The sequence below is a fragment of the Callorhinchus milii genome, unplaced genomic scaffold, assembly GCF_018977255.1.
Source record: "Callorhinchus milii isolate IMCB2004 unplaced genomic scaffold, IMCB_Cmil_1.0 Scaffold16, whole genome shotgun sequence".
NCBI classification, from domain to species: domain Eukaryota; kingdom Metazoa; phylum Chordata; class Chondrichthyes; order Chimaeriformes; family Callorhinchidae; genus Callorhinchus; species Callorhinchus milii.
This window is the reverse complement of record NW_024704757.1, coordinates 4,874,648-4,902,407: the sequence shown is the minus strand read 5'-3', so window position 1 is coordinate 4,902,407 and position 27,760 is coordinate 4,874,648. Positions and strand designations below refer to the sequence as shown.

The window sequence follows — 27,760 nt, the reverse complement described above, 5'->3', positions numbered from 1 at the left end:
ACAAACTCAAAACAAATCCTGGAGGCTAGCATCTTTATCTGGACTAAACTGGAGTCAATAAGAATCAACGCTTATAACAAAATAAACTTTCTCTCCCTCACTGCATCCCCTCGCAGCCTAAATTGAACAACCAGGAAAAGAACGTCCACAGCTCTGTCAATGATTAACAGCACCCTGATGTACCTTTGAATAATGTTCGATGTATATGAATCTGAATGTGCTGTGCAGTTTGCATGTCCAGATTCATAATGTGAGAAAATGTGTAAACTAACTATTTTTAATTAGAAAACGTCCTTGTGTTGAATTCAGTCTCTTCGAAGCAAGAACAGAGTACTTTGTTTCTACGGAACTCGCCTTTCATCGAAAAGTCCAAAAAGTAAACGGATGCAAGACTCCTCTCCCTCCATGGAGACCTATAAGTTCACTAAATGAATACAACTCATTTAACTTAGCTATGAAGGCTGTATCACTCAAGCCTCTATTGAAATAGGTGCAGTTTGACCTTAATAACATGAGTTTGGCAATGAGGAACCTCCTAATTAAAGTTACTGGAGACAATGTGGATTTAAAATGAAGACTGTCAGATCCCGTGGTCCCATTAATTTAAGCCACTTTAACAGAAAGTGAACTATAATTGTAACATGCCAACTAAAGTTGACAGATAAAATTCCCGCACAAGCAAGAATCTAAAAGTAAACACTTTCACAGTCAAGAACTGATCAGAACCGTGCTGTGTTGTACTTGATAGAAAAATACGTGATGAGTGAAATGCTGAATGATGTGTAATTTTAGGAACAGTGCAATAGAAAACCAAATCAGATAACTTCTGGGAATGATTTGTGTGCCCTGTCAAGAATATAAAGAGCACGGCAGCCTCAACGGTTTAGATGGCTGAGCTGCTGTTTCGGACTCGGAGCTTGGTTTGAATCTCAGTCTACACTGAGTTTGCTGGTTTCAGCTGGGGAAGGCTAAATTGGCCCCAGACCTATCGGTTGGAGACCGCTGCCCTACAGTCACAGACAAAGCTCACACAAACAATGGTCAGAGGGCAACCAGCATTTGTAGAACCGGTACCACATTCCAAGGCCAGATCAGACATAGAAACAGAAGCCAGTGGGGCAATTGAAAAAAACTAGATTGTATTTGGTTTAAAAATAGAAGGCAAAGGAAAGTAGATCTTTCTCTGCACTGAATTTATGAAAACGTTTTCATAGTATACCCGTGATGTTCTATAATGTGTGTTTGCCTGGCAACTGGTTTTGAACACTAATGAGCAATTTTGGCAGTTCTGCTTATTCTTTGCTAACAAAAAGCTGCCACAAGCAGTGAATTATTCTTTTGCTTCTAATAAAAGCACTTTAAAAAAAACTGCCTTCTTACATCCTTGAAAACAAGAAAACATAACTTGCCACATCATCAAAAATACTGTAATACACGACCCTGCCCTGAGTCTGGCTCTTAGTTTGCCAAAACATCACAATTCAGCAGACAGATGCCAGGAATCAGGGCCTCTAACTCAACTGCCATCCATTTTTGTTTTAAATAAAATACATGTTGTGTGTAATGTATAAAGCTATCATTTTACAAGCTACAAGTATTATGGAAATATTCCAACCCCAGCCAACACAAAGCAAAGCGATGGCACAATTGAAAAGATTCTTTCCTCCAAAAACGTCAATAGTTAAGAGCCCACAAAATAGTCAATTTACTTTACAGTATATTCTGTGAAGCGCTTTGAAGTATATGGTCGAGGACGTGATAAGGTGTTATATCAAATGCAAGGATTATGCCCACTCCCTCCGCTCATCAGGCTCCAGCCTGCTCTATGTCTCCCGCTCGATCCATCGGTGGCCGGGCTTTCAGCCTCTCTGCCCGCACACTCTGGAACTCCATCCCACAGTCCCTTCTCCTCACTTCCTCCGTCGCATCCTTCAAGGCCAGTCTCAAGACCCTTCTCTTCGACCGTGCCTTTGGTCTCCCTCCCACCTCTCTGCCTTCCCTCACCCCTACACCACCCCTCCCCCATATTCAGGCCCCGACATCTGATTGTTCAGCGCTTTGAGACGTCCTCCCGACGTGAAAGACGCTCTACAAATGTAATTTTGTTGTTGTTGTTGTATGATTATTATTATTAAGATAGGAGCTGTGTGTTGCTAAATGGTCTCCTGGTTATCTGGCTGCTAGATTCTGCAATGGATTAAAGTTATTTGAGCTCCACTAACCCTCATCCATTGCATATAAATCTGGGACCAAATATTGAATTGAGTATCAGAGCTAGTGGCTTTTAAGGAAACCAGAATCCTCAGGGAAGGCTGGCATACATGACACACATTGCTCTGTCTTTAATAAAGTTTGATTTAAAGCAGAGATCACTCAATTAGAGGCATGATCACATTTCTCTGCTGTTAAAAGAGGGTACTAACTTCAGAAAGCAAACTATTTGTAAAGAGAAGAAAATATTTGCCAAATACATGGTGTGTTGACATCAAATAAATCAAGTGACTTCTCCATGGTTTCACTGTGAAGAAAGTGATGGACAGTGGAGTTCTTGCTTAAAACTGTCAAACAATTTCTTCAAGGCAAAGTAACATCGCTGTGAAACACCACTACATTTGTGATTGAATATTTAAGAAAGCAAAAAAAAATGTGCAGCTGCACTCAATTTTCATCCTTTCAGAAACCAAAGCTCGCTCAGCTTTGTGTATTCCCACCCAGAGAGAAGAGACGAAATGTAGTAAACAGTTTAAAAAGGTTCCATTCCCCAGACACGCAGTTTGAAAAAAAATCTTACTGAACAGATTGGGCAGGAGTAGACCCAAAAGAGTGAGCACCTCCATCATACAAATGCTATACAATGGATTTTTATAACAAAAACTGGATTTGGAATACATTTTTCAAAGTTCGTATTGATTTCAACAGAACCATTTTCTTCCTGCGGTGACTAGCATATTCAAGGGCATTTCAGGCAATTGATAGCCAAGATTCGTGACAGTCCCAGATAATAATAATAATAATAATCCTTGCATTTTTGATATAGCGCTTTTCACGTCGGGAGGACGTCCCAAAGCACTTCACAGAACATACTGTAAAGTGAATTGACTGTATATTTGTGGGCGAACGCGGCAGCCAATTGCGCACAGCAATGTCCCACAAACAGTTGTAGATTGAAAATGACCAATTTATTATTGTTTTTGTTTTTGGAGGGATTATTATTAGGCTCTGTGTGGAGTAAGGAAACTTGCCCAAGGTTTCGCCCTCTGCCTGGAATTGAACTCAGGTCTCTCGCTTGCAAAGCGAGTGCTCTAACCACTGAGCTACAGGACTCCACAGATGGGACCCCTCCCCACAAATCCAGTCTTCAATGTTTTTTTTAAGAAAGTACTTATTTTTCCTGAATCCCAAAGTCTCTGTGAGCTGTTGGTAAATGACACTTCTTTTATAGTCAGAGGCTAAAATGATGAACAAATCATTGATCAAAATGAACAAATTCTACAAACAACTAAAACAGATGAACATCTACTCTGACACAAATCCATAATTCTATTTAAATCACATTTTCACAAGATACGTAAAGAGAGAGCAACGATTCTATTGAAGCCTACAGGCAAGTTTGTTGTGATTTTTTTTAAAAAGGCAAGGATTAACGTATATAGTTGTGCGGAATATAAACATGGTTTTGTTTCAAAGCTTCTGCACAGAAAGTTCTGGCTTGGATTAACAGTCATAAGACAAAATACGCCTGAAGGAAAGAGGTTTGCAACACTGGTTTATAATTGAACATTTGAATACTTCAGTGTAATGTAACCTTTGTACAAACTGGTTCTTTTATGTAAGAATTGAGGTTCAGGCAAGACCTTAACCATTGCGGGATACAAGCAGCACAATACAAGATTTAAAACCATCAAGGACCATCAATTCTCTCTTTCCCTGCTCCTATACTACCCCAAGAAAAACACACAAAACAGCACCAGCCACAGCACGTTAGCTAACCCAAAGTTAATAAAACAATGGTATTGCGCCAATGATTTTCTGTTTTATGGGTTTCCACATATGGGTTCCATAAGCTTGTATTTTCAACACACATGCCCTTGGTTCTCCATTATATTCTCCAGTGCAGCTTTTGCATCTCCATCTTTACTTGCCGCACATATTTAGAAAAATAGAATAAATAGCTCAGTTCTAACAGATTTGCAATTTGATTTTTGTCTGAATCAATTATTTACGCAACAATTAAAACATTAACTTTCCTTTTACCTGCAATGGTAAAACGCAAGCACAATTGCAAGTCTGGCACGAGCTGCACAAAACATTCATAGTTGCATTAGCAAGCTGGTCATTGAGAAGATGAACTGTGACTCAGTGGGTAAATAGACCGAGCCACGCAGAGCAGAAAGGAACCGGGTTGAATCTATAGTTAATATCATCCAGAACAGTATGGAAGAAGCCAAGTTCCCATCACTGCTGCTATATTTATACCACTATCAGCACAAAAGCACTAATATAAAACATCAAGAACCAGAAGATACACCAATAGATCATGCAGTCAGATTTTCAATAAGGGAGGGTTATCCTGTCTCTAGTGTAACCCCTCCCAACCCCTTAGGCTTGTAATGATATCTCAGTATGTGCAGACGGGTGAAATGGCTTGCACATTCTCCAGGGGAATGATGCAGTGCATTATATGCTAGAGAAAACCACAGCACTACTGAATATGGGCTTGTGTAGTCTGATGGATCAGAGCAACAGCATTTAATTTCATCATCTCTGCAGCCTCTTTTATTTCCTTATAAACGCAAGAGCAGATTTATTTTTTTAAAACCTTGTATCAAACATGTGAACAGTTAAGTGCTTCATTTGATAGACTGTCAGAATTTGGGTCTTATATTTTTAAGATTTCAGTGCAAACAAAGGCACTGCACTCTTAACGTAGCTGCACTGTATTGGATTAACAAGTGAGCTGGGTTAATGTTGATTCAGCGGCTAAAATAAACACAGAAATATTCCCTCCACCCCTCCCCACTCACAAGGAAGTCATTACGAAAGTTCAATACAATCTCATCATGAACAAATCGTCTTCCTTTTTCAAAAAATATTAATCCTTGCATTTGAAATTGAATCTTGCGTAATCAAGATGTCTCAAAGAGCTTCACAGATTTACTGTAAAGTGTAGAGACTCTCTGTGGGCAAACAAGGCAACCAATTTGCAACACATCAATGTCTCACAAACAGGTATGAAGTGAATAATATATTTTATCTGGGGAATTATTGGCCAGGATCTTGGGAGAAACTCTCTTCTCACTTTGAATAGTGTCATAGGTGCTCCGGAAAAGCCGCTATGTAAGTGCAAGTTGTCGTTGTTGTTATGGGATCTTTAACATTCACCTGATCTGGCAGATGGGACCTTGGTTTGACACCTCATCGGAAGGATGTTGCAATGAATTAGACCGTCAATCTAGAATGAGCTCAAAGGCCCGATGTGGGACTTGAACCCACAACTTTCTGACTGAAGAGGCGAGAGTGCTGCCCACAGAGCCAGAATGATACCTTTTAAGGGTCAAGTGGAACTCTATAAAACCAAATATAGAAATGGTAATTCACAAGAGGGAAGAAAAGTCAACTTTTGCAAAAAAGAAATTCCTAGTGTAGAGTTTTGTGCACTTTGACTTGATTTGTTCTGTCACTTTAGTCATGTGTGAACCCTTGGATTTTTCGCTAGGTTGTTACCTCAAGTGCTTGTGTGATCGAGGTTGACAATTCTCAAACGATTCTGAAATTCACAAGGGCATGCCTGTAAAGCAAGACTTGCCAGATCAAGGATTTGTGTTGCGGGAAATTAGGTCATCTGTGATAATTAGAAGAGGAATCAGAATCCATTTACATCAAAAAGCATCGTTGACAGGTAAGCAGAATGATAGGTACGGAAAGTGAAAACTCTTTTCCTGAAAAGCATTGTGCATTTTGTTACCCATTTCTTTCTCAAAAACACCTCCAGATTTTTTAAACAAATAAAATGAAACCGCAATTGACTGAAACCAAATAATGTAAAATTGGTTCACCACACACAGATGAATTGTCCACATCTGTTATAAATGAAAAGTCCCCGCACCTAGAGACCAGGAACTGAGTCACCTAAACTGGAGTACTTAACATGGCTGCAGTTAGGAAAATGGTGATTCACCAAATCTTAGCTAATAATAATAATCCTTGCATTTGATAGCGGATCATCGCGTCTTCCAGACGTCTCAAAGCGCTTCACAGAATATATGGTAAAGTGAATTTACTGTATATTTTGTGGGCGTTAAGAGAGGAAATCGACAAAATGGAAAGAAATAAGCATCAATGACAGAGAAACCTCCTACACAGCTTTCTCAGCCACATCTCCTCTCCCTGCTACGTTTCCCAGCTGCTGCTGCTCCTCCCTTTCCTTTGTCAGCAACACAGAAAAAAACAGGTCAACACACTTGACTAAATTATTCATATTTGCAGTCTGCCTCTTAGAAACCCTCTCCTTTTCGCTCTCCTATTGGCACTGTCAGCAAAAACAAGGGCTTAAAAGGGGAATTTTATTGCACAAATTTAGCCAATGTTAACGGTCCATTGATTTTGATGTTCATATTAAGAAGCGTCAAGTACCAAAATTTCAGCAGTTAAGAGATACTCTGGCAGCCCTGATCCAGCTAACAGTTCCAAACATTGTATCTCAAAAATCTGCAGATTAAAGTAGAAGACAATCAAACTGAAATCCCAGGATTGTCTGTCATTCGAATGCATTCATCTTAGTTTGAGAAAAGTTTTTAATGGTGCCAGTGGAGAGAACCTCACAGTAATGCAAAAGAGAAACCATTTTGCTCACGGTAAGCACAAGTTGCACAAAGCAACTTGCAAACTGGCTTTCGAATCACTGAATGCATTCATCTTTTACATGATGGATTTTCAATTACAGCCACGGAAATGGTACACAGACATCAGCAAATTAATAAAATCCCTTTGGCAAGGACATCACAAGATCACATGAATAAATCAATCTAATAAATTATTTGATATACAATTAAAACAAGCAGACAATATTCTTCAGGACAAAAGATTAACCAAACCGTGTCTGCCATGTCCATGACAAACAAATAAAATCAAATCAAAGATGTAACAGGACAATGTGAATGTCACTACACACTATTAGAATGTGAAAAATACAGCGAGTTTAGAAAACACTGTTTTTAGAAAATATCCAATCCCAGCCTGCACACAATATATTACGTCTTAATATTCAATGTCGAACCGAACTGTTGAATCTCTTAAATTCAGTAGCTAGTTCCTTTTAAAACTATGGAAAACCAGCTTCCAAATTAATATTGAACTTAAGAACACCCCCCGGCGTTAGGCTCCGTCATTCATGCTTAGCACTCCCGAGACACAACCTGCATTAAGGCTGCTATATAAATGCAAGTCGTTGTTATTGTTGTATAGAAAACCTACTGGTCTAGAAGTGATTCAGATGCTACTTTTGAAAATAGATGGTTGATTGAGTAAAATTAAGCAATAATCCATCAAAAGATATTTTGTTCATTCAAGAGACTAATTAAATGATTTGGCAAGTGAAGAGCCAGAGAGAGAGAGAAAATGAATCAGGAAGTTCATTAGGCCTCGCCCTGGAACCTCACTTCAGAAAAGCAGGTTGATCTACAATTCATAGCTTTCTGGTGATCTATCTCTACATACCCTGCAAAGAAAAAACACAGGTTTGTGAAACCAATGGGAAATATGAGCTTTGACTTACCCCAGTGTACACTTCACATAGTTACACAGTAGCCCTTTAGATCAGATTTCTGATGTACTATGACCTTTCCGATCAACAGTAACATTTTATGGTTTTCTCACTCATACAGAAACCACATAAAACTCCGCAACATGCTTTTATGACCGACTCAAGTACCAATTTGTTTAAATGGCTGTGGAGTGATATAGCTCGGTTTAACGTAAAACACTAGCCTAATAATTCAGTTTAGTCTTGCTGATCCTTAGAATGGAAACTAGCTTGACAGTCCTTCCAACTGGTAGAACGACTGTTGAGCAATAGTTTATCACTTGGTTTGAGAGGCAAACTGAGTAAGACAGAGCAAACTGTACCACCTACATGTCGTGTTGCCTATGAAGTTCACTTAAAAACGAGGGAACACTTATGAAAAGTGCTCTAGACACTAATCATAAGTTGAATGAAACTAGAAATAGCAGTTTGGGTCATGCATTTAAATGCCAGTAATCCAAGTTTCCAGCACATAATATTCTCAAATATGTAGCAAAACCAAAATGCTGAATATTTTGGAACATGATCAGGGCTCTCCTCATTTTGAAATTACAGAGTAGGGGTGCTGGAAGTTTCAGATGGTTACAAGTGACTGCTCAAATAACAATTTAAGCTCCATCTTTCCCACTTCCACCTATACTCGTGGAGTCCTGTAACTCAGTGGTTAGAGCATTCGCTTTGCAAGTGAGAGACCTGAGTTCAATTCCAGGCAGAGGGCGAAACGTTGGGCAAGTTTCCTTACTCCACACAGAGCCTAATAATAATCCCTCCAAAACCAAAAACAATAATAAATTGGTCATTTTCAATCTACGACTGTTTGTGGGACATTGCTGTGCGCAATTGGCTGCCGCGTTCGCCCACAAATATACAGTCAATTCACTTTACAGTGTGTTCTGTGAAGCGCTTTGGGACGTCCTCCCGACGTGAAAAGCGCTGTATCAAATGCAAGGATTATTATTTATTATTATACTCGTGTGTATGAATCCCTGCTCTACGAGTGTCTATCAGGATCCCACATTATATATAATATTATACAATATAGTGTACAGATACACACACACAGATTTGCTAAAGGGAAAGTCGGATGGAGTACTAAGATCTCAAATTGCCTCAGTTATATGCAGTTTCGCCCACAAAATATGCAGTCAATTCATTTTACAGTTTATTTTGTGAAGCGCTTTGAGACATCTCTAAGACATGATAATGCGGTATATCAAATGCAAGGATTATTATTGTTACTTACACCTCTGAATAAGAAGGTAGTGGATTCAAACTCCACAATGGGATTCTGAGATCACAGTCTAGGCTAGAACTGGGGAGCACTTCATCAGTGGTATCATCTATCAGGTGCCCCATTTGCCTAAATTACAACATTTCAAAATGATAAATGCTATATCAATTCCAAGAATTATCCATTTTCAGTTCCAAGTCCTCCCTTCAGCAGCAATATATGAAACAAAACTAAAAATGCTTCATATTAACTTCAAAACAGATGAATCACCAACACCTTTTTAAACAAGCTTGGCCTCCTCCTCTAAGCTTGCTTCCTCCTCCACGTTCCAGTTTTGAATGATTCACTGAAGTACTTTGTGGAAAACAAAACACCAAGGTCACAAACCTGATGCAATCTCCCAGAGCCTTTAAACAAAGCTATTCAACAAAACCACAAGGGAGGCAACAGGAAGTATGATTACGAGTGGCCGGACCTATTGCTTACAGACCAACTACAGTATAAGGAGATGTAAGAGCTATCACTAACACAGGAAGATTCAGCCAAAAACTGATTCAGTTGATGACGTCTATTCCTTATTCACAGGTTTGCCAGAATCCCAAACTAGTTTTGTTTCATATATTGCTGCTGAAGGGAGGACTTGGAACTGAAAATGGATAATCTATCACATGATAGATGTTCAGGTAGCCTCCAGGCTGTGTGAAAATTTCATACTGAATGAAAAAAACTAACAGAGATCTTTTGCTGTACCTTACAGAAGTCTGGTGACAAAACTGATGAAAATCTAAGAATTCCCCAAACTTAAAATAATTAGAATGAGGAAAATGTCAATAAATCCACAAAGCCATCTTTCTGCTATTCTCTATCCCAACCACTGCCATCTCATCAGCATCCTACGATCAATAAACTGAACAGATTCAGAAGGTTTACTCTAAAAGTAAATAATGTGATAATACAATGCTGGAAAAAAACAATTCACAAATGCCCTTTACTGAAGAACGAATCATGGTCCACATATAGTGGTATTACAAGAGGTTTCCTGTTTATCATAACTCAGTTCCATTTAGAATCACAATGCCTGGGCTATTGCTGAGGTTATTCTGCGTTTTGTAAACGATTACGTGGCATATCCTATTTAAAGAAACTCCTACTTGGTCGTCCAACTAAACTGACAAAAGCTTTATCATAGAATTGAAGCGCTCTGAGACGCCGTCCGGCGTGGAGGGCGCTATATAAATCCAAGTTGTTGTTGTTGTTGTTGAATGTGGGTTTTAAACAAGATTCCAACACTCTAGGTGCTGTAGGCTTCCTGCACATCTGTCATCCTTCCGTCAACCCTTTAGGTGGTTTCAATTTATTAAACATTACCTCCCCAATGTCTGCTTTGGGATCACAAGGATTTCAATATGATTTCAGGAAGAATGGCTGCTCATCATCTGGGTCAATAGAAAAACTTGGCCGTACGTTTTCTGCGGAATCCATTACAAAGGCCCTCCTCCGCTACAAACCAGTTATGAAAATAGTTTCTGGTCCCCTGGCCTCAATGCTGTGTACCTGACAACACGGCGGTGGTGGGCTGCTCCGGGCACGCGTGCGCGGTGAGGAAAAAGCGGCAAATGGGCTTCATTCGGAAGCCCTGCTATTGTGATTGTTGGTTCGTCTCTGTGTGTTTGAGAGTGTCTGTGTGTGTCTCTGTCTCTCTCTCTCTCTCTGAGTGTCTGTTTGTGTCTCTCTCTCTGAGTGTCTGTCTCTCTCTCTCTCTGAGTGTCTGTGTGTGTCTCTCTCTCTCTCTCTGAGTGTCTGTGTGTCTCTCTTTGTGTTTGTCAGTGTCTGTGTGTATCTGTCTCTCTCTCTGTTTGAGTGTCTCTACGTGTGTCTCTCTCTCACTCTCTGTGCATCTCTGTTTTTGTGAGTGTCTCTATGTGAGTGTGTCTCTCTGTGTTTGTGAATGTCTGTGTGAGTGTCTCTCCCTGTTTTTGGGTGTGTCTACTCTGTATACATGTTTGTGAGTGTGTGTGTTTATGAGTGTGTGTGAATGTGTATGGCTCTCTCTCTCTCCATGAATGCGTGTCTCTCTGTGTCCGTGAGTGTATGTGCATTTCTGAGTGAGTGTGTGTGTGTGTGTGCGCGTGGGTGCCTGCGCGCATGTCTCTCTCCCTGTCTCTGTGCGGTGTGTTTTTCTTCATGTTTAATTTTTATTAAAAAAGTGCAAAAATGTAAGTTGGCAGTAAAATGTACCTCAATAGCACCAATCAAACCCCGCAATTTCCCACAAAATCTTCAAATCTCCCCACAACGTTTGGCAAATATTTCTGCACTTTTCTATTGGCCCAGCTCATCATTCTCAAATACAAATACCACAACTTTCAATCCAAACATTAGCTCTTCAAAGACGTTGAAACTTTGGAAATTTACGTTTATCTCTGTAATACTAGTTAACTGGTTCTAAAGGCATAGTCTGTTGGGCATTTAGCCCCTTGAGCAATATTAAACAGCGCCAATAAATAGAGCCATCAAATGACGTTTTTCTCCATGGTTCAATGTAGCTGCAGATAGATGTAGACTTAAAAAGTGATAAGGGGTGCAAACAGCTGCATATGGTATAGTTTAAGAACAATTTAGATTGTTTCATTGGCAGAACTAAGCACCACCACAACTCTTCCAGTTAAGGAAGAATCTCGTCAAAAAACAGCCGATTCGTGTGACCTTCAAGAATATTTCCCAAGACCCATTAGTTTAGGAATTCTATAAAGCCAAGATCCATTGGGAGACAGCCGACACATCACTCAGAAACATCAGTGGCACAAATGCTTTCCTTTAGCTGAAGTTGTAACTGCCCACTCAGGACAGAAATGACTGGTGTCTTTTGCATTTTAGGTCCCTATCTTTCACACTCATCGGGTACAGAAGGCTCCAATGAAAACCTATAAAGCATGCCAAGCACACAAAATCACTGTAATAATATAAACATAACTTGCAATATTAATTACCATAACCAGCTGTTATACAACTCAAAACTGGATGGCTTATAAACAGAAAAACAGTTCACAAGGACAAAATGCATCAATGGCAAAAGATTATCTTTAGAAAACCATTAACACCGCAAGCCTTGAGACAGCCATCAAAAACACAGATTGCTAATCTAAATTAGATTTATTTTAAGTAGGAAAGCAAACGATAAGGGAGAGTTTTGTGCAGCAAGACCTGGTTCATTCTGAACAGGAGATTCAAACATTTTGCTCTGTTATACTGCAGGCTGACATTACAAGCAATTATACAGAGAGGTATTAAAATATACTAGAATGCAGGATAGCCATGAACATATTAACTTCGTAGAACATATTTAATTATAAAAGTGTTTCAAGTTCTAATTCCAATTATTTTATTCAGCACTTGAAAGCCATGCAACATTTGGTGACAAAGGCTGCTCTCTCTGTAAATTACATTTAGTAATAGAAATCATCCACTTTAATCCTGACCATTCCAACCATAAAACAAAGACAAGACAGACAAATATAATTAATATTGCAAGTTATGTTTCAGGCAATTCATGAAACTAGTCATCGGAGAACAGAATGGTATGTTAAACAGATGCTGCTCTTAATGGCAATGCTACTGCCTATGGAGATAGAACTTCACCCTTTGAGAGATGTATGTAAAACTAGGAAGAGGGCTGCCAAATGACTAAACCCCACAAACTGGGACTGCTCAGATGATTAAACCTGATGAAGGATCATTAACGTTCATTTGTAGGTAATGGAGCTGTCACACCACCTGGAAGCTGAGAAGCGCTATAGCTTTAAGCATGTTCTGTGTTATGTGGGGGAAGATCTCATGAAAGGGAGTTCTATTTACAACAATGCGACAAATGCAACCATTAAGGAAAATTGCAGTCATCTCCAATTTCCATTTAAGATTTTAAAGTACTGTATACTGCTCCATCCTTTTGGTTGTTTGACAACATTTGCCACTCCTAGCAATCTCCATTTCTTCCTTTGTCGTATGTGGAAACAAAACTTTCCACCAGCTTCAACGAATGATGCCAAACCTACCCCAAAGCTGTCCTAGATCACTATCAGGCTACCCTGAACACTGTTGTTGAACACTACAGCAATGGTTGACATTTCTGACATATTCAATGGAGATTTAACACAAAATGAAATGCAATGGCCTCAAGTCACCCTTCTGTCCTTGAAGCGTTCATCATGCAGTACTTATTTCTTGAAAAAATCAATGTGCATAAAATTAGAAAACTATACAACTTCCGGGGGTGGGGGGGGGAATACATTATGGTTTTAAGGAGTATAATAATAATCTTTGCATTTGATATTGTGCTTTATCACATCTTCGAGACGTCTCAAAGCACTTCACAGAATATAATGTACAGTGAATTGACTATATATTTTGTGGGCGAAATGCAGCAGCCAATTGCACACAGCAGCGTCCCACAAACAGTTGTGTATTGAAGTGACCAATTTATCATTATTTTTTGAAGGAATTATTACCCCCTGGAAAAGTGATCTGCCAATCGACTAACAATTGGATTCCTACTTACTTCTAGGTAAACATAGGTGTGCAGAGTAAAGAAACTTGCCCAACATTTCGCTTGCGAGGTGAGTGATTAACCACTGAGCTACAGTGCAGAATGCAGAGATATAATGATCGATAGATCTTGTGTGGGATGTGGTGTGTTCAGTATCTCAGTTTGAGTTGACCTTCCTGTTGCTCTCATTATGGCTCTTCTTTCTCCAAATATTATTGCTAAAAAAACACCACAGACGGCACCAACTAGGAAATTCCCCTCTTTGATGTTTGTCTGTTTAAAATCCAGTACATCTCAAGATAAAGTTAAAGGTAACCTCTCCCTTCTCCCACATCTAAATACAAAGAAATTAGGCTTGATACTTGGGGTCAAGTTTTCTTTGGATGCATTTATTAAAATAAGACAATTCAGCAATATTTAATAACACTCTCCTTGGGCCAAACCACTATTGCTTTCATTTGGGTTGGTTCCCAAATAAAATGGCTTGATAGGATTCTCCAGGGAAAACATACTTTCCCAGTGCTGCCCTTTGATATTTGGCTCCCTCAGACTTACAGCTCATGTGCAGTCCTTATTTGCAGACAGAATTCTTGTTATACAACTTCAAAGCACAACGCCACCGTAATGAACAAAGTAGACAGGAACTTATGTGGGTACACAGGACTGGTCAATTTTGGGGGAGGGGGGAGAGAAAGAGGAAGAAGGAGGAAGAGAGAAATCAATCACATCAATCACACACACACAAACACAAAAACACTGTAGATGTAAAACTTTGTCCCAGATTTTTAATCACCTTCTAATTGTCCATTAATGCTAACTGCATGGGTAGTTTTGTGCAGGGAATTCATGTCCAGTAGGAAATTGGCCACAATGGTTTGAACTGGATTCAAAAGTCCTTTACAAGCCAGGAGACGACCTTCCTGCCAACTTTCAACGTAGGTCCTCATCCATTTTGTAGAGCTGGGATTTCTTTATTAAATAACTCTGTGATTACTCTTCAGTTACATAGTGCTGTCAAACATTCAGACATTGTTCTAATGGCATATAGCATATATTGAACAATGTGCACATTATCTTGCAGTCGAGGGCAAGCCTTGCTGACTTGGTTGGTTAGCTGCTACTGCAACAGCATCCATTTACATTTTGGCTGCAAAAGCTGCCATACTTTGGAGGGTTGGTGAGTGCCTACTCCAGTCAGGTGATGCACAAGCTATACTGGATAGTTGTCAGGGTGCCAGTTAGCTAAGAGAATATCTTCTAATTCAAGATAATATTTTCTAATTCACCTAAATGAGAAAGCCCAATGCTCTTGAACAGGGCCATTTTCCATAATGTCTCAACCCAGAATTGAACAGATTGTGTGTGTGCGTGTGCATGTGTGTGTGTGGTGGGGGGGTGGAGGGGGCAGAGAGAGGAAGAGACAAAGCCACCTGTCAACATCTTTGTGGAATTTAAAATATACAGTCCTTTTTAAACGTCACCCCTATCAGACCCCAGGGACAAACAAATGTTTAAAACAAATTTCTTTGTGCCCTTCAGAAAAGTTCTTAAATTACATTTTGTTCCCTCTTTGCCCATTATCTACTATGATTGATATTTTAATTAAAGGAGAGGGGTTAAGAGGCTTGGAGGAACGGTTGGATAATGGAAAGAAGTTTAAGATCAATTCATAGTAATTCAGCACATTGGTGATTTGGATCATTTTAATTTCTGCCGTAATATTGTGAGCAACTGAAGACTGGGTTCCTCACGCTATTAGCACTTATTCCAATTAGAGTCCAAATTAAACTAAAACCCACTGATTTGATTATTAAAAAGGTTACTTGTGCAGAGACTCAAGAGAGTACATTTTTTTAAAAGCAATCCTCACTTCTATGGAAACTCGCATATTTTAATTAAAAAAACATTTCTAATTCGAGTTGGTGTACAATCTCCGTTTTAGCATCAAGCTACCGATTACTTTTGGGAAAAGGTCATTTCAGGCTGTGCAGTCACTGTAAATTTACCAGCAGTTATATAGCTTTTGAAGAGTGGTGTGGCGACCTTCATTAGTATCTTGTGTCACAGTGATGCAGCTTCAAGTCCTGCTGTTGCCAACAACCCCACCCTGGCTTTCCTCAGGCAAATCTGTCAAGTCATCTGCTGCTGTTCCAAGGGAGACTTCCCTGGAGGCAAGTTGGCCATGATCCCAATTTTCTTTTGGGAGGGGCACACTTCTGGACCTCATACCACATGGGAACAACACAGTAAAGTATAGACCAGATGTCAATTGTTGCCCGCCATCCTCAAGCAGATCCCCGGGGGACGTGGCCATGAAGAGCTATACTTTCAATGCATTTTTGTGCTCATTAAAAGTTAAGGTTGTCAGCACTTTTGCACCTGTCAGAATTAACAGCTGCCAGGTTAGGTGTTGCACAGACAATGGAGTCCAGCTTCCTCTAAACACTGTACCTTATTCCTAAATTCAAAAGTAGCCCTGCTGCCTCAATTGTGAGGACTATTTCCATCTCTCACACTGGGGTAATGGGAAACTCTCTTTGAGGTTGGAGCTGCAGACCCAGAACAAAAGACTCTGCATCTGGTCTGTGCTTTACGCAGCCTCAGAGTATTGAAGCTTAGAATGGCTACTCAAAGTGAAAGCGTTTCATTCTCTGTGCTAACATCCCGAGGACCACACAAATTCACTCTGCAAAATTAAATTTCCTATATTTGAAAAAGTTACAATACTTATCCACTGGAGCTGCATAGTTAAATCCAATTTATTTCCCTGCTTCATGTTCATCCAAATAGAGACATTACCTGAAATACAATCAGAGTCCTGAAAGTACTGTAATAGGACAAATACTTCAACTTTTCACCCAGATTGTAAGAAAGTCCATGAATACCTTAGATAACAATAGTGTACTTGATTTAAAATTAAAAAGCTATCATTTAAACCATCAAGCAAGACAAATTAGGGGGGAAAAGAGGGGAATTTCAGCTCAATGGTATCCCTGTTTTGAAACAGTGTTTTGTGTCAAGGGCTGCAACTCTGTTGTAAGTGAAGATTTTCCCGAGACCATAGTCTCCATTGGAAGCCAACTTGGACGAGTTACACCAGTAAAACAAAATAATGCCGCTATTGTGGCTGTCGCCCACTCAAAGAGGGCTGAATAGGAACAGGAACAAGCAGAGCTTCACAGAGTCTAGGCTTACAGCAGACGGACAAGCTGAATACTGATTGGAAAAGACTGACCCAAGCACCCGATGAAAGCCATCGAGGTCACCCTCTGAAGCACTACAACCGGGGTATGCCATCATACATCACACAAGTAGCTTTATGAAAAAGGAGTTTAACTCTTTACAATATCTTCCAATACTTACATTTATTAGGATTTGAAAAGTATCCTTTCCTTGATTTCACCCTCAATCTATGTTATAAAGGGGGAACCAAAAAGTTGTGATAACTACCTTATTATCTAAAAAAATTACATATTATATATAAAATATATATAATCTGGTACTATATATTATATATCATAATTTCTTTAAAACGTATAAGACATTGTAATGGCATGACGACGTTTTGGTCACCCTGTATAAAACAGTAAGGGTGTAACATCACTCAGTGCCAGAAATTTTCAGGACAAAAGAGGGCCCATTGTGTTTGTGCTACATGCTATTTTTCTCAGTGGCCTTTTATTAATAATCTCATTTTTCAGCTCTATCCCCATATCACTCAAATGCTTTCTGTTGGTCAGTTTCAGCAGCATTAGGAGGTCTGAAAGTAGCTGTTTTGCCCACTACTAACATGTGCGGAGAAGCATTAAATAAAATTTTCAACTGTACAAATTGGAAAAATATTAAAGAGCACAGTACTGTGATTTTAAAAGGAACATTACTTCATGCACAAATTTTATTTATTCTATCCTTAGAAAGATCATCTTCCCTCATTTAATGCACTACAGAATAGGATATATTCATTAAAAAATGTTGGCTGTTCTCAAAAAATCTTCCAGATTGATCACACTGGACACATTTACATGCAATGCAGAATGGTATTTTACAGCATCTGCTCCAAAAGAAAATCCTGTTCACCAATAAAATAATTGTAAACTGGCACATAACCATGCCCCAGTCACAAGAACAACCAAACAGCTGACAAGATTGAAAACTACAGTTGTTCAGTTACCTGCAATGAGAGTTTGACAAATGACAAGCTCTTAAAATTACTATACTAATAATAATAATGGGCAAAACAGCTACTTGCATTTGATATAGCGCTTTTCACGTCGGGAGGACGTCCCAAAGCGCTTCACAGAACACACTGTAAAGTGAATTGACTGTATATTTGTGGGCGAACGCGGCAGCCAATTGCGCACAGCAATGTCCCACAAACAGTCGTAGATTGAAAATGACCAATTTATTATTGTTTTTGGTTTTGGAGGGATTATTATTAGGCTCTGTGTGGAGTAAGGAAACTTGCCCAAGGTTTCGCCCTCTGCCTGGAATTGAACTCAGGTCTCTCACTTGCAAAGCGAGTGCTCTAACCACTGAGCTACAGGACTCCTCGTGGATCAATTATGCAGTGGGCATTTCCTTTAAGGTTTCTTTTTTTCAATTAGTTCATAAAACTGCATAAGCAACTGAACTGCATCCAAGAACGTCTTTTGGATGCAATACATGTGGCCAGTGTAACACCATTTTTTGATAAGGCCATTTCCAACAGTCACAAGGATTGTCACATGACCAAGAGTCACTCCTACCATTACATTAAATTCTCGATAAAAATTAAATCAAACACTAAAACAAACACGGATTATTCTGATGTTTTTGGTCTCCCAATGCCCTTGCTTGGATTCACCGTTCTCCTTGCCTGCTCCTGGTTCACATTTCTCCTCTTTGCCCTCTTTCACTTTCCCCTGGGTTGCTTGGCCTTCTTATGCTGCCCACGGTTCTTTCATTTGCTGCCAGATTGGAGGCCCCAATCACAGTACACAGCTGCCTTATTATGGTGCCAGGAGCCCCTCCCCCCCCACATCTGAACTTTAAAAACGTCAATTAAGAATGACCCGCTCTTATAAATAGCGCATCATACTCTTGCTCGTCTGATATGATCTTTAATCTGAGTGGATGCAACAAGTCACATGGCGTCACTGTGATGAGTCAAGAAATGCATTAATCTCAGACTTTGAGTGTTACGTGACTTAACTACAGACATGTTCTTGAACAGGAGAATTGACACTGAATGCGATGCCCAGCACTCACAGTATTTTCTATTGATCTTGTACATGAAGAAAGGGGTTTTGGCATGAGCAAGATTTAGGATTTTCTTTTGAGTTTTTCTTCCAATGCAAAGCTTACAATATTGCATTTGGTAGAAATATCCAAACGCTATCGCCATCTCAACTGGGAACAAGACACAAACCTCCATTCTTTGTGGGCAGACTCAGTTTAGACAGTTGCCTTTCCTCTCTCTGCATGTACTGATTGTGAATGTGGAGTGCAAAAAAAAGCAGTAAAATCTAGGATTCCAGCATGCTGTAAGACCGAGACCCAGTTCATATTTTGGAATTATTCAAATGGTAGTTTGTTCATTCTTGACAAGGGGCACAATGCACAAAACTATAAACAAACAATAGTTTTTCAACAAAGTACTTAAATATAAATCAAAACTAAAAGCAATAGCATTTGAAAACTAAACAGCGCATTGTTTTTAATCACAGTATTAATAAGCTGGTTACGAGAGAAAAAAAGATCTTCAGAATTCTGCACTAGCTTTCACTCAGTTTAAAAATTAATTAACCCATTCTATTCAAGCACATAGTTTCTTTTTCCACTGCTGAAGACATTGGTAGTGTTTTTCATGAAACAGAGAAAAGTTTCGCTGAGACAATGGTAGAAATAATATTTAGATTTTTATAATATGTTATATGTTTAGACTGCAGACACGGGGTAAACTTCCACGTTTGCGGATGACACACAAATCTACTTTGCCTCCTCTACTGCCAACTCCAGGTCCGCCAATGTTCTTTCAGTTGGTCTGGCAAACATCAAGGCCTGAATGAGTGTAAACTTCCTGGAGCTGAATATGAACAAGATGGAAGCCATACTCCTTGGCTCCCGTCAACGTCTTCACCCCTGCATATCTAAACTCCTCAACCTCCCTGGGCTCCCCCTCAGACTCACCGAACCAGTACGGATCCTAGGCATCCAGTTCGGCCCCCTGCTGTCCTTCCTCCCCCACATCCAGTCCCTGACCAGGACCGCCTTCTTCCACATACGCCACATAGCCCGCCTCCATCCGTACCTTACTCCAAATGCAACCGAAACCCTTGTGTGTACGTTTGTCATCTCACGCTTGGATATCTCCAACGCACTCCTCACCGGTCTCCCGAGCTCCACGATTCACAAGATTCAGCTCATTCAAAACTCAGCCGCCCTCATACTGACCCGGACCAAACTCCGTTTGAGATGATCCCACATCTCATCGGTTCTGGCCAGGCTCCCCATCACTGAATGGATTGACTTCAGGATCCTCACACTCGTGTTCAAATCGATTCACTTCCTGACACCTCCCTAACTCTCCGACCTCCTCACTACCCAATCCACCTCCCGGCACCTCCGCTCGACTGGCACCAGCCTCTTGCTCGTCCCTTGCACTCTCCACACCACCATCGGAGGTCGTGCTTTCAGCCACTAAGCCCCAAAACTCTGGAACTCTTGATCCCTCCATCTTGCCCCCTCTTTCAAGTCCCACCTAAGGACGTTCCTCTTCGACCGTGCTAACGGCCACCTCCCACCTCCTCGGAGTCAGGCTCTGCCACTGTTAAGTGCTCTGAGATGCTCCCCTGCGTGGAGGGGGCTATACAAGTGCAAGTTGTTCTTGTAAACTATTTAAAAAGTAAAAAGCACAAGCTTCTTATATTCGTCTGAGAGTTACTGAGCACAAATCTTCATTAACACATGGGGACATTACAAATAGTATGAGGCCCATTAAGTGCTTTGAGACGTCTAGAAGACATGAAAGTGCTATATCAAGTGCAAGGATTATCATTATTATTATTGGGAATTTGTAAAGGTACAATATCCTTAAAAAATTACTTCACCACAATAAGATGACTCATGTGACGACCCACCCATGCTGTGTACACAAGATACAACTTCCTAGCTCTCCCTAGTTAATTTGGACACAAATAATAGGTAAATTCTGTGCATTGCCTACATGGTCTCGGGATAAGATAGAGAGAAAAAGAAGGAGCCTGGTGTGTGATATTTTCAATGAGTAAGTCCTACAGTTAGGTAAGACACCTACTGAACTCGCCAGCACTTGTTGCTAAGAGACCCAGACTATAATGTTCCTCAAATGTGTGATGAGTACTCCAGATTGCAACTTGCTAAACCTCGCCTATACAAATCTTTTTAAGAACTGCCCAGTAGTCAGCAGTTACATTACATTACATGTGTGGAAGGTCCAAACTAATCCAAGAAGGGATTTGGCTGAAAGCGCGTTGTAATAAAGTATACTTTCAACTAACCATCTGGCTAGTTTCTATTTGGAAACAGAATTTACGGAATCTTCTACACATTACGCAAGTCCCTGCACTCATATCTAACAAATAATGTCTGGACTTCAGTGACGATTTTGTTCTGTCAACATAATAAACTAACGCACTAACATTGTGAAATGGCCATGCCAAAGTGAACTACATAGACAAATAGAAAGAACAATGACTTCTTGACTAATACGAAGAGGCAAAATTACTTCAACAATGCTACGTTGGGAAACCAAATAACTTGTGGTAAGCCAACTACCATTGTTTGCTATTCACAAGTTTTATCAAAAGCAAAGTTTTGAGTGGGGCTCAGAGAGAAAATAATACATTGGCTTCAAATCCTCTTTTCTGACAAGAAGTCTTTAGGTAAAATTCTATAGGACTACAATAACAACAACTTGGATTTATATAGCGCCCTCCACGCTGGATGGCGTCCCAGAGCGCTTTACAGTAACGGATCCCTACTTCCAGTGTCCTGCAAGGAATGCAAATAGATGATACAATAAATTATCTATAACCCAGAATAAATAATGCAGCAAGTTTTGAAATGCTATTTGAATGGATCAGAGGTTACATTGACTTTGATATTTATTTTGTGATTTCTGTTAGAGGAGGAAACTTGACTGATTCCAGTTTTGTAAGGTGACCGGGTGTTCAGTGGGGGTGGCTACAGATGTCTCCATATCAATAGTGAAGGATTGTGTGCATGTGGGGAATAATTCAGTCAATAACATTACAGGAATGTTTTCCCTTTCTTGTAGCTCAGTGGTTAGAGCACTCGCTTTGCAAGCGAGAGAACTGAGTTCAATTCCAGGCAGGGCGAAACCTTGGGCAAGTTTCCTTACTCCACACAGAGCCTAATAATAATCCCTCCAAAACAAAACAATAATAAATTGGTCATTTTCAATCTACGACTGTTTGTGGGACATTGCTGTGCGCAATTGGCTGCCGCGTTTGCCCACAAATATACAGTCAATTCACTTTACAGTGTGTTCTGTGAAGCGCTTTGGGACGTCCTCCCGACGTGAAAAGCGCTATATCAAATGCAAGGATTATTATTATTATTATCAATCACCGTAGATGTGAAAAAAAGACAGGATACAGTGAAATTTCCAGAACACATTTTGAAAAAAAGCACTGGGGCTGCTTTCTGCTCACAGTTACCTACAAACTCAAGTCTGCTGACTGCTCCTGATATACACAAACAAACCATTGCTGATCCAGACCCACTAGTGGTTACAGTTTCTGCAACTGGCTGTATTAATGTTTTTCAAGATGCCAAAGTATTACACTAATATTTGTACATATAATTTTGACACCAAGTCTAGGACTAAGGATGATAATTAAGCATATCAAAAAGCTTGTTCCTTTACAGATAACACATGGAATAGTCTAGGAACTGATTTTAATTCAAAGTACAGTCTGATTGAAAATAATTGAAAGATCCAAAACAAATTCAGCTGAGCTAACAAAATTTAAGAAGTACCCAAAGGCCAAGGATAGCATTAGGGGTCACATTATATATAAATGGATTGACTATTTAATAAAAATAACCTTCATAAAACCTTGGATTTGATATTGCACCTATAATGTTGAAACATCTCAAAGCTTTATTTTCTGGATACACTCTTTCTCAGTCCCCGAGACCACAACGTATGTATCATATTCGTTCTTTTTTCACTTACCAGCTGAAATTCTCTTCTTCTTTTGTACGCTTCCTTGATTCCCGAATCTTGCCACAGGGTTCTCAGCGCTGGCACGTACAACTGAAAGGTTGCAGGCTCAACGGGCATTCCACACTTGTTTTCAAATGCCATTACAAACATGCCATGCTTCTCATTTTCTGTATTTTCCCAGGGAATGCCCAGTTTGTTCCGAGCGTCCACCAGAACCTTCATACCCTGAAGGGGAAGAAAGGGAAAACATTCCTGTAATGTTATTGACTGAATTATTCCCCACATGCACACAATCCTTCACTATTGAGGTGGGATGGAGACATCTGTAGCCACCCCCACCTGGTCACCTTACAAAACTGGAATCAGTCAAGTTTCCTCCTCTAACAGAAATCACAAAATAAACATCAAAGTCAATGTAACCTCTGATCCATTAAAATAGCATTTCAATATTTAGTAAACAAGCTAACATCCCAACTATATGTACTTTGTTCCACTAATTAATACAGAACTGCCAGCAGAATTAGACTTTTTTTTAACAAATCAGCAACTAAGACATTCCAGCTCGGTTTAATTTTTTTTCTTTCATAAAGGGGTCACCTCAGTCCAATGTCTCTGGATTGAACAAGTGAGGCACAAAAAATGGCAGACTTCCAGGTCACTGCTGAACGCACGCTTTGCCTGCACGCAACGAGCAAGAACTTCTGCTGACAAAAGTGATGTCAGGTGCATTTCCTGGGCATAGGGTTCATGCGCAAAAAGTGACATCAGTGGCATCTCCTGAGCATAGAATGCAGTAAATGACATCAATGACAACCTGATGGTGTGAAAGTTGACTAATCTGTAAGCACGGGAAACCGACTAGTCAACGCTACAAGCCAGGTACACTGCGCTCCTACTTAGTGCGGGTTCAAAGGGAGACTTGTACTATAAGACAGGCAGAGCTATATCAAGCAAAGGTATAGTATAAAAGAGTTCCCCTTATGTAATATTTAGTTTACTACGTGCAGATGATTTCTATTGTGTATCCGCCCCTTCCCAGGAGGATAGTTGTCAGTAGAAAAGAGCAATAAATAAGAAATTAGAATGATGCAGAACTTGGAACGCAAAAAACTAGCACTTCTTGCCCAGGAATTTTCACCCCAGTACTAAGTTCCACAACTAACTGGGTAAGGAACACAGATTCCAAATGTACAAAATGACAATAGTAGGAGGTCAATGGTTACTACCACAGTGGCTGAATGCAGTAGTGACCCTCCCTTCTTTCTCCCTTGTGAAACAGTGAAGGGTACACTGTTCCAGGTTCGGTTACTTCTTACATGCATTGCCACCAACAGATGAACACACAACTGAAAATGAATGAGTCAATTCAATTCCTATAACAGAACCTTACTTCATTATGTACCGACTGGCTGACTATTTCATGCTTAGGATAGCGTAGGTTGCATAGTAGTACTGTAATACATTGAAGAATTTCATGAACTAAATGAACTAATGAACTAAAACTCCAAGAGCAAAGCTCAAGCAATTTAATGACAGTGAGTCATATGAAAGCATGTACTAAACCAGAACCTGAACTACAGGACAGTTTACTTTCCGTCAGAGACTCAGGTGTTTATGGGAAATTCTTTCTGCGTGGCACTGACTCAGACGCAAGAAAAAGCAGTAATTTAACATTGTAAAACGAGGTTAGCAGCTCAGTTGGCATTAAGGGAGATTTACTGAGAATGACACAATGGTCTCTGAAGTGTTCAGGCTGGTTAGTTTTTGGGTCATTTAAAAAAAAAATCAGGTGATATTACAGAACAAAGTCACAAAAGGCATTTTTATATATCTATTCACCAAGTTTTAATGCATTATATTTATGCGACAACGACTGCAGAATATGTCTGATAAAGAAACAGATGAAGAGTTAGAATTTTTTTTAAAAAAACAGTACCTGCCATAAAGGCAGTGGTGAAGCACTGTACATCTACACTGAAACATCAAGTACATGTAATTGATAAATGATGTGAAAACAGTTTCACACCAACTACAGAATGCCTCAATAGCATTGTATTTATCTTGCTTCTCTCTACAAACACAATGTCTTAAGTTTTAAACCAACAAGCAATTGACACTGTACAATTTGAATGTTTCTATTATAATTTTAGCACCAACTACTGTACTTTTGGTCAATTGTATATTTGCTTCTACTTAGTCCAGCACTTTAACCTCAGCCTCAGAAACTATTCAAACTTTACTGCAAATATGATATTTCCATTTCATACCATCAGCAGTCCCAATTGACAAAGTTTATGATCATAGTTTGTACAGTAGATTCCTGTCCACTATCAACAGCATTCATGCAGCATTCCCCCATCACTGCATTGTGTCAGGACTTGAGTTTCAAGTCACAATGTATGGTTTGCCCCATAACCTTAGAACACTTAAGCTCACTTCATTAATTTATCTTGGAAAAAGAGACACGAGATATATTCAAGCCTCGGTGAAAAAAGACAAAGCAGCAAAAACAAAAGGAAAGAAAGATGCCAGTCCAGTCATCATCAGCATAGTTTTTATCTATAATGAGATTCCTAAAAAAAATCACAAATGCTTTATTTTACTTGAAAGGAAGTTCAGTTTCCTGTTTGGCACGACCATACCATCGCATATCAACTCTCGGGTTGGCAGCATTCAATTCCATTTAATGATCAGAAGCACTGTAGTTAGTCCATTCCAAGCAAATGCAGACAATATGCTCCTGTGTCACAACACTCTTAGGGGGTGAACAAATTGGTCAACAGATTAATAAATAAAACATAAGGATGGAGCAAAAAATAGTTAAAAAAAACTTTTTAAAAAGTTAGCTCAAACCGGATTATGGCTTTTTGTAAAAGGAAGTCTCTTTTCAACTTCTCTCTAAGCTAGGTAACACCTGTGAGAGACATAGTTAACTGACTCCAAAGCTTCACCTGTCCTGTTTTGATGTGAATTCTTCTTAATACTTGACTCACCACTGTTGAGCAAAGTGGCTCAATGGTCATATTGGAAAAAAAATCATACTTATTCCTATGCCATTGTTCTGACACAAGTTAATATTCCTGTGCATTTGTGCCACCCAAGACAGCTGCTACATCATTTTCAACAACAATCCTTTCTCCACTCATCCTTTCTCCTCTTCCATTTTGTACACAAGAGGTATTCATCGATTTTACAAAGTTCCTGCAAATAGGTAGGAGATCTGGATCACAACTAGACGCATCTTCAAGCAGCCAGTATTTAACTTTAGTTGGGCCTCTTTCATATAAAGGGAGAGGAGATTAGGTACATTTGCTAGACTGCAGCACAGCGAACAGAATGCCAATGCCAAGGCACCGTGCCAAGGATGGGAAAGGATGCCAGCAGACTCTTTAAAAATCTGTGTTGGAGTCTCATGGGAAGGAAGCAGGAAACCAAAATGGGGGAGGGAAAGTCAACTCAATGTAACACTTTGTTTACTTTGCTGAATTGTGTGATGAATGCTGATGAAAAAGGAACTTGCTTGGAAGCAAAAGTGATTGAGCACAATTGTGTAAGAGCTGCAGCATATACAGAGCTGAGCTTGGATCACTCATAAGGTGATGACTATCTGGATTGATGTCAATTCTAATATTTCCATAGTTGGTGGATTGCTTTTCTGGAGGTAATAATTCCTTCAAAAAATAACAATAAATTGGTCACTTCAATCTACGACTGTTTGTGGGATACTGCTGTGCGCAATTGGCTGCTGTGTTTCACCCACAAAATATACAGTCAATTCACTTTACAGTATATTCTGTGAAGCGCTTTGAGACATCTCGAAGACACGATAAAGCGCTATATCAAATGCAAGGATTATTATTAAAATGTGACATTCAGGAATTCCAAGCTGATCAATTATACACTGAGTTTAAAATGTTCATCAAAAACAGGGATCCAGCTTTGTCCAATATGTTTGCACACATATAAACACAATCCCAATATTCAAAATATCCTGGGTCGAAGTAGCTAAAACACGATAGGATTATTAATTCGTTATACAGTCAAAGAGTCGATCTGAAAACCTACCAAGTGGTTTGTGGGTAAAAGTTCCCAGCAAACTGTATTGCATTCACAGTAAATTTTTCCACTTTTAAGGAAAAGATTTGATCACAAAGATTCAAACAAAATAAGGCTATACCAAATCAACAACCAAATTCTATTGGAAACAACTAAAGGGAAAATTCTGGCTTTAATATATACTAGCGATCCAACTAAGAAGATTAGGCCTCCGCTTTCTCTAACTCCTTGTAAGACATTTTGCCTTCCAGCCCTTGTCCTTTGAGTAACTTTCCATGTGCCCCACCCAATTTCAAGACGTAACCACAGCACACATACTATTCAGAACACATAAGACGCACCACACACCGCAATTTTTGAAATACAGTAACCAGCACTGCGCCTGATCATGCTTTATTGTACAGCAGGATCCAGTTAACCTTTAAAGTGCCACATTTGCAGCCTTAACAGAATCCTTGCCTGTGGTTTACTCAGCAAAATAGGGCGTGCACTCTCATTTTTTTTGTGGTTTACAATATATCAAAGTACCAGACTAAATTTTAGAAGCCTTTTATTCAAACTTCATAGATTTCAAAATATGCTGCAGTTACTACCCTGCAACAAAATGAAGTGTGTATTGTGTGTGTGTGTGTGTGTCTTGAAAAAGTTTTTTTTGGAGGGTTTGAAGTATCACCATACTTCAAAGGTTAATTCCTGCAAATGTATGATGCTTTGCTGTGTGCAATTGGCTGCTGCGTTTCAACCACATGTCAATTCATTTTACAGTATATTCTGTGGAGCGCTTTGAGACGCCTCGAAAACGTGAGAAGGCACTATATCAAATTCAAGGATTACGTATACCTATAATAAAGATGAAGTGTCTATCTGTGTGTCAGTGTATCTGACAATCACGCAATAACCAATTGATGAAGGGACATG

At 39.6% G+C, this 27,760-nt stretch overlaps 1 protein-coding gene across 1 annotated transcript in view; it reads right to left on the bottom strand.

Moving 5' to 3' along the window:
* gna12a (guanine nucleotide binding protein (G protein) alpha 12a) overlaps positions 1-27,760 on the bottom strand; it is a 46,449-nt gene that overhangs the window by 6,188 nt on the left and 12,501 nt on the right. Inside the window, exon 2 of the mRNA XM_007903488.2 lies at positions 22,796-23,011. Within this exon, the coding sequence (XP_007901679.1) occupies positions 22,796-23,011 (216 nt within the window). The remainder of the gene's footprint in view (positions 1-22,795; positions 23,012-27,760) is intronic.